This window comes from Amblyomma americanum, chromosome 4 (assembly GCF_052857255.1).
Source record: "Amblyomma americanum isolate KBUSLIRL-KWMA chromosome 4, ASM5285725v1, whole genome shotgun sequence".
NCBI classification, from domain to species: domain Eukaryota; kingdom Metazoa; phylum Arthropoda; class Arachnida; order Ixodida; family Ixodidae; genus Amblyomma; species Amblyomma americanum.
The window spans coordinates 34,074,283-34,082,634 of NC_135500.1; the positions used below are offsets into that span (position 1 = coordinate 34,074,283).

General features: G+C 47.1%; 1 protein-coding gene across 1 annotated transcript; it reads left to right on the top strand.

Annotated features, from left to right (window-relative positions):
- The first annotated feature begins 1,784 nt into the window (after window positions 1-1,784).
- On the top strand, window positions 1,785-3,286 carry LOC144129451 (uncharacterized). The gene is made up of 2 exons (XM_077663633.1): window positions 1,785-2,816; window positions 3,281-3,286. Exons 1-2 carry the CDS (start codon window positions 1,785-1,787, stop codon window positions 3,284-3,286), a joined length of 1,038 nt encoding a protein of 345 aa, XP_077519759.1.
- Window positions 3,287-8,352: the final 5,066 nt, after the last annotated feature.

The following is an 8,352-nucleotide window of genomic DNA, read 5'->3' on the forward strand; positions in this document are numbered from 1 at the left end:
GACTTTCGTTATCACTTGTTAAAGCGGCGTAAATAAATACGTCATTAACAGCACATTTTTGCGATTGTGGCATGCACTGCAATTAGAACTACTCATGTTCTACCGCACTCTCAACGACATGTCACTTCAGTGAACGTGCCGAATGCAGCAAAGAAACGCGTGGGCCCTGCAAAGCGGTACGTATGTGCGTTCATTGCGTCCGGCTCGGGACTAGCGAAACCAACGGGAAAGTGAAATGCGGGCGCGCTCAGGCCTCGGCTAGCACGGGAAGTGCGCACTAGACCATAATGGCAGCACAGCACTAAACCAACTTTTCAGCAGACAATGAGGGAAAAAAAGCTCTAAGGGATTACACCATTTCAATCCTAGCAGCCGCACGGCCGCGCATTCAAAGTAGTTTCAAATTTCATTGCACTACACAGCGAAGATAGCAAATATCTGGGGTTTAGTGCCTCTCGCTTGTATCGCCGCGCATTTTTATAGCCACACCCTTTCTATAATGTGAAATGACGACTTTACTGCAGCTCCTGCGCGAATTTTTACCATCATCGCCGTACTCCTGAAGGCAGGCCGGCGTGTTTCGGGCGTTGCTGTGAGGGTGAGCACTGGCGGCCTCTACCGGCGCGCTTGGTCCCTACTCGATGATCACGTGGTATTTCTTCGGCCGCGCGCTGCCATAGGCGACCACGGGATGCTCTGGTCGCCCTTTATACACTAGGTCGTGGTCTATAGCTGTCAGGTTGAAAAGGCCCGGCCGTTAGGTCACTGACCTGCAACTGGAGGCTGTGCGCTATGCAGCTTATCTCTGGATAACAGGTGATATATAAGTGCGCCTGGCTTCTTTTGTCGTCATTAAAGTTGAAAGTTGCGCTTCTTTCCTGTTGTCTCCTTTCTCTGTGAACGTCTTTTTTTAGCGCACAGCCTCAGAAATCAATATGTACCAACTAGCCCGTCAGAAAGTCTTACTAAATCACATTTCTCCTACTACGGGCTCTTTACTCTGTCACCAGCCCAGGCAAGCTGCTGCTGCTCTGTGTGTGAACCTAATCGCCGTCGCAACCTGCCGCTCTCGGTTTCTTTCTTACTGCATGAAGCGGAGAATTGTGCCCTGGGAAATTCGATTACTCTTCGGTGGCCTCGAACCCTCATGGGGCCATTCCCGAAGGATCTGCAAGGTTCTGAAATCCGAATCCTGGCGACAGGTGCGTTAATGCTATGACTGGCTCCGAATTCTTCTCTATGAAGGGACTGATCCTTTGCTGGCCAACTCCCTCTTCAGTGGATACAGGAAGCTGGCAGCCGGATCCATCGAGTTTCTGTGGCAGACAACGAGGCTATCACTGCCACCAAAAGCCCAACCAAGTGAGTGTGCCAACACCGTTACCACCCTCGGTGACGTCGATCTTCCAAGCGGAGTCAAGAACATCTTGCAAAAAGGACCCAAGTACTGTTTTGAGCCTCAGACGAACCGCCCGGCTCTGGTAGCGATGGTACGAAAAATCGGCTGCAAAGTCAATGACAAAGATAGAGACCGGATCATTGGGGAAGGTGTCGCATGCCTCAGCAAATTGCATCCGAGCAAGAACCCTCCGCTCAATAGACTTGCCAAATTCATGAAGTCGTCTGACCTCGCTGTTCTGGAGGCAGACAAAGAAGGTGGTTTTGTTGTCATGCCGAATGATACCTTCAACAAAAAAGCCACTGAAGCCATCGAGAAGAACTTTAGACTAGTCGACTTCAACCCTTCCTGACAAAAACGGGCCGCACTAAAACTGCTTGCAGGGATGAACCTGGAATCAATAGGAGAGGCAGTCAAAGTGGCTCAGACCGGATACCTCAAAATTTTCTTCTCAGGAAAAACGCACAAGCCTGCATGCCCACTTCGTGCCATTGTGTCTGAAAAAGATACGTGGCAAAAAGTGGTGAGCGACTTCCTTCGGCGCCAGCTGGACAGGATAGCTGGTGGTGACCCTTACCGCGTTCGAAGCTCAACGGAAGTCGTGCAGGTCCTGGAAGGAGGCAAGGTGTCAGCCTCCAACGGGTTTTCTATTGACGTTGAGGACTTATTTTACTCTGTGCCTCACGACGCTTTGTTTGCTGGTGTCCGAGAACGTTTGGAAGAATATGGCGAAGTCAGGTTTCAGAATTCCACTGGTGTCACAACTGTTAAATTTCTGGACCTCCTAGAGTTTTATTTGGCTTCTACTGTTATTTGCTTCCGGGAAGAATTTTACTTACAAAAGGCGGGAATATGTATAGGTTCGTCAGTTGCTCCGGTCCTATGTGAAATCTTTCTGGCGTCATTTGACCGTCGCATTGAAGCCAGCTTGAAGGAAACAGGGATAGCACGTATTTTCCGATACGTCGACGACTATCTTATCCTTCTTAATGTGCCTACACACTGTGCCGCAGATACACTTATAAATCAAACTCTCACAGCCTTTGGTTCTTTATCAAGGGGCCTAAAATTCACGCATGAACGGGCAGAAAATGATCGACTCCAGTTTCTGGACCTTCGACTTATATTTACAGATGCGCATGTGTGTTGGGCTTATCAGCCACGCTCAAAGAAACCACTTTTGAATTATGACAGTGCCCACTCCAAGCTGGTCAAGCGTGGCATAGTATCCCTTTGCATGAAATCCGCATTAGAAAAATCATGCGCCCACAATATAGGGGAAAGCTTCCAGTCCCAGATTGACCGGATTTTATCTGCAGGTTACCCAGCCCACCTGGTCACCGGCATGTCTGAAAACCTTTTGAAAAAGATAAAAAATTCAGATCAAGCTAAAACCACAGAACAGAAACCTGTGCAGGTAATGCCTTACCTGCACAGTCTCTCGCACAATTTGAAGAAAGTTGCGTCTCGTCACGGGGTTAAGCTGGTTTTTTCGGCTCCCTGCAAACTAGCAAAATTATGTCCGATGGTGACCAAGATACTTGTTAAGGAGGTCTGTAATATCAAACATCACACTGTATACACCCAATGCACTGCCAATGTTGTGTACGAGATCCCCCTGACGTGCGGCAAAGTGTATGTGGGGCAAACCGGGAAATGTTTTAATGAGCGCGCCCGCAAGCACAACGTCACCCTGAAGAACAGATCTGGAGGCAACCTTCCGTTACACTGTAACAATTGCAAAAACTGCTACCCCAAGTTTAATGAAACAAAGTTTCTAGCTAAGGCCCCAGACAAGACTGAGAGAGAAGTAATTGAGGCTTTTTTCATTGACCTAAGAAAAGACAAGTGCTTTAGCACTCCATCTATTAACCTTTCTAGGAATGAACTATCCTATTTGGATGGTTATATCTAATCTCTCAAACCATTCGCTCCTATGTATTTTAGTTGGTTTTAGAAGTTTTAATGTGCCTTTAACTTTTTCTGCCGCCCTTTACACGGTTTTTCCCCCGTCTCCCTTCTTTTCTTTGTTTGCCAGAATTTTTTGTTATTCATATTTTCATGTTGTTACGTACTTCTTCTTTTTTATTAACATCTTTCATGCACATCTGTATTCTCATGTTATAATGCATTGTTGTTAGCCCATACCTCAGCACGTGTTGATATGTTCACCTTCATAGGTTTTTAATCTCACTGAAAAATCCTCCTTTGCTCTTTCTCGTCTTTGGTGATTAGGTTGACGCTCTAGCTCATGCAGCTTATCTCTGGATAACAGGTGATATATAAGTGCGCCCGGCTTCTTTTGTCGTCATTAAAGTTGAAAGTTGTGCTTCTTTCCTGTTGTCTTCTTTCTCCTGTGAACGTCTTTTTTTAGCGCACAGCCTCCAGAAACGAACAGCGACGGTTGGCATCACGGGAACACAGAGAAGCAAAGAGGGTGCAGATATCTGAAGAGGAAATAGGCCGAAAATGGGAATCTTATCGACAAAAGAAACAGCAAGTGCAGGTCCTCGTCCAGGTTAAAATAAAGCAGTCCTCTGATCACTGGCTGGCTGAAGTTCGCGATGCAACTAAAGGGGGGCCAAGAAAATTCTGGAACCATATAAGCTGGCTGGGCAGGAACAGATTCACGATGCCGAAGGAAAATGTTTAGAGGGAGATGACGCTGTGAACTACATTTCATCAGTTATAGCTGAGTAATTTAAGAAAGACGATAGAATAGTCACCCAAAATGAGGGAGCAACACAGGAACGCACAATAGAAAACAGCGTGTAACTGACGAATCTTAACTGGAAAAAGGTCCAAGATGTACGTCAGCAGGGATCGACGAAATTCCAATCAAGCTAATTAATGAACTTGGCCCAAGAGGCAAGGAAACGCTCATAAAAGTATAGGAGGCAGTCATAACGAATCAGCAAATTCCGCACAGCTGGAAATAGAGTGAAATGAATTTGCTTCATAAAGGAAAAGGCAATAAGACGAACATAAAATCCTTCCGACCGATTACGATAACATCAGTTACATAGAGGCTGGCGATGCAGGCGGTGAAAATAAAAATGCAGTCATGGGTAGAAAGTAATAGAATACTCGGAGAACTTCAGAACGGGTTCAGAAGTGGTAGGCGCTTAGATGATTGCCTGTTCGTGCTTACCCAATGCATAGAAATAGCTAAGGCGGAAAACAGACCTCTGTATTTAGCTTTCTTGGACATAAGCGGTGCATACGACAACGTGAACAGGGAACTCCTGTGGAACGTATTAAAAGGTGAAGGTGTCAGTCATGAGGTAATTACTTTTCTGCATGAAATAGATCGAGAAAATGAAGTTGAAATAACATGGGAAGGAATTAACAGTACAACAACTGTCCAGATACACAAAGGATTAACGCAAGGTTGTCCTCGATCACCGCTGCTGTTCATGTTTTATATGATAAGTATGGAAAGAAGGCTACAAGGAAGCAATCTAGGTTATGACCTGTCATACACATTAGGCGGAAAGGTTGTTGAGCAACGACTACCGGGTTTAATGTATGCGGACGATATTGTACTGTTAGCAGATAGCCAGAAAGATTTGCAAACTTTGGTGAATTGCTGTGGAGACGAAGGAGACAGTCTAGGTTACAGTTTTAGCGCAACTAAGTCAGGTGCGATGGTTTTCAACGGCACAACTGATCAGGAGCTTACAATACAAGGCCATGAAATACCCCGAGTGGCCGAATACAAATATCTCGGGGTATGGGTAAACAACGGGCATGTGTACACGGAAAAGCACGAGCAGTCTCTCATAGCAAAAGGGTGAAGAGATGCCGGGATAATGAAACACAAGGCATTGTGGGGGTACAACAGGTATGAAGACATGAGAGGTATTTGGAAAGGAATAATGGTGCCCGGGCTTACTTTCAGGAATGCGGTTCTATGCTTAAGGGCTGCAGTTCAGTCGCGATTAGAAGTAAATCAGAGAACCGTCGGAAGATTAGCACTAGGTGCCCACGGGAAAACCACAAACGAGGCAGTACAGGAGGATATGGGCTGGGCAACGTTCGAAGCACGAGAAGATCAGTGTAAAGTACTATACGAAGAACGCCTGAGCAAATTGGATGATAACCGGTGGGCAGCTATGGTATTTAAATACCTGTACAGAAAGAGCGTTGACACAAAGTGGCGGAAACGAACTAGAAAGCTGGCCAGTAAGTTTGCCAGAGACGAGGAAGGAGAAAGAAAGAGCATTAAAGGACAGGTTAAAAACGTCGAAGGCGAAAATTGGATAGATTCAATGGAAAAGAAGCATAGTGTAGAACTATATCGATGCTGGAAAAGGCAGATCAGGAAGGAAACGTTTTATGATAACTCAAGAGGCAGTGCCCTACTCTTTGAAGCTAGGTCAGGGTGTCTTAGAACACGCAGCTACAGAAAAAAAATTTAACGAAGGTGACACATGTGCTGTGTATGGTAAATCTGTAGAAACAATAGAACACCTCATCCTAAAATGCGATGGTATCCATCCCGATGTCGATGCAGGCACAGTCACTCTTCCTGAGGCTTTAGGGTTTAGAGATAACAATAGTCATGTAAATAAATCTGCGGTGGAAATTAGCAAAAAGCGATTGGAGGATTGGTGGCACAAAAGCAGAGAGGTGACATAAGTTTTAAAGTGTAGGAAGACGTTTTTTTAAAGGAAATGGCGAATTGTATTAACAACTTACAGCAGAGTAAACAAAAATAAAAAGAAAAAAACTGAGCATAGTGGCAACATCCACTGCCCCGTTTCAAAGGGGATGCTCCTACCTTCCATCCATCCATCCAAAGTTCGCTTACACGCAATAATTGTAAATACCCACGAGAGCAGCACATTCACGGCCGTCGCCGTAGTTGGTAGAGCACCAGTCGCGATATTCAGAGGTCGTGGGTTCGGATCCCACCGGCGGCATGGTTGTTCTCCTGCTCCTTTGTAAGTGCTTTTTTTAAGCGCCAGATGAATTGACTTATAATAAACTGCACATCTCCAACAAAAACTTAAATTTTAAGCCTGTCAAGTTATCGTGGGCGGCTGTGGTGTTCGTTGGCGCCGAAGTTACAATTAATCGGGCCTACCTGCCACCACTGCACTCTCCGTAAGTTCGGAGGGGGAGGAGCGACAAACTTCTCCACCCCGCGTGCGAAAGATTGTGATTCGACTGCTGACCGGCGATAGGGGCCACGCCTGATTAGTCGTTGACCGGAGGCATGAGGCGTAGGCAAGTTCCGTAGCGAATTATTTTAATTAGGCAAACAACAACCAAGTATTACAATATGCCCGACAAGGTAGCGCCGTACACTGACGTGACGCAAATAACACAAGCACCAATTGAACACGTTAACACAACAATTAACACAAAGAAAGAAACATCAGGGCGATTGCTATACAAAATGTTACGAGACGGAAATACAGTACAAAGGATTACAACGAGAAACACAGAAAGCATAAATACACATATAAAAGAGTTGAAGTGAGTGGTGAGAAACGATGGCTTAGCTGCGGAGTGGCAAGGTCCGGTCGCAGGGATCGTCGGGCTGCGGTTGCTCGTCGCGGGGCTGATGGGGGCTTGTGGATACGGGCGAACTTGGGCCTCGCGTCTTCGGGACCACCGTCGACGCGCTCTACGCGTCAGATCTCCGCCTAGGCTCCTTGCCGACCACTTCCCTGGCTGACCTCACTCACGACCGCACGCACCGAAATCTCCAGACCAACTGCCAGCGCGCGGCGTTCCCGTCGCCCCCTTCGCATGGCAAAGAATGAAAAAAAAAACAACACAGGGAAAAAAAGACTCATCAGGAGCCACGCACAGAGGAATGCAGCTCCCAAAAAGAAAAAAAGAACACATGAAGGAATGTCGAAAGAATTCGGCACAATGCCTTAATCCCACGAGGAGTCATTGGGGGCCGCGAACGGTGCCGGGGCATTAAACCGCTTCTGCTGTTCCCAACACGTGCAAGCGCTTGCCACCTGTATGGCAACAATGCGAGGAGGGGGGGGAGTATTTTTGAGTGACCCCTCCAGCGCTATGGTGAGAATGCCGTTCCCCCGCGGGGGAGGGGGAAAAAGTCATCGACGGCGCTCCGCGACATGTTTCTGGGAAACAAAGGTCAAAGATGGACAGGGCAGGCATGAACTTTGTGACACAACCCCCACGAAAAGAATGATATTCTTAATAACATTCACAAACAAAACACAAATTTCGTGCATGCACACACGCTCCTAGCGGACAAGCCACCTCAGATGAAAGACGCGCACATCACTGTCACCAGCGCGCACCACCTCGTCGTATCACCAGTTTTCCACGAAGGCTCGCAGGATAGCGCACCGACACACGCCTCACGCACTGCCACACCTCACGCAGTCACGCCCCAATTAGTCAAAACAGTTCGACACTGCACATTCGGTCGCAACAGTCCAACACTGAAACACGACCACACGCAAACATCTTGCGCTGCATAACATTTCAAAACACTACCAACAATGCACAAAATAACAATAAAAAGAAATTTCTTGCTAAGTGTGAAACTGGGCCGTCGCAACGCGTTTAGTTCACCCCGTGGCTATTCACACCCGGCTGAGGTAGTCTGCGCCGACGTTATCTTTTCCCTTATATGCTCTCGACCCCGAAGTCGTACTCCTGTAGGAGCAGCACCGAGCGAAGCAGCCGTGAATTCATAAACTGAGCCTCGTTCAGATATTTCAGTGGCTGATGATCTGTCTGGACGGTGAATCGTTTGCCGTAGAGGTAGAAATTGAAGCGCTTGATAGCTCACACAATGACCAAGCACTCCTTCTCAACTGCTGCGTAGGCCTTCTCTCTGGGAAGTAGCTTGCGACTCGCGTACGCGACGGGATGCAGAAGTTCGTCCTTTTCCTGCAACAGTACTGCCCCAACCCCTTGATCTGAGGCGTCGGTACGGAGTACAAATGGCTTGCTGA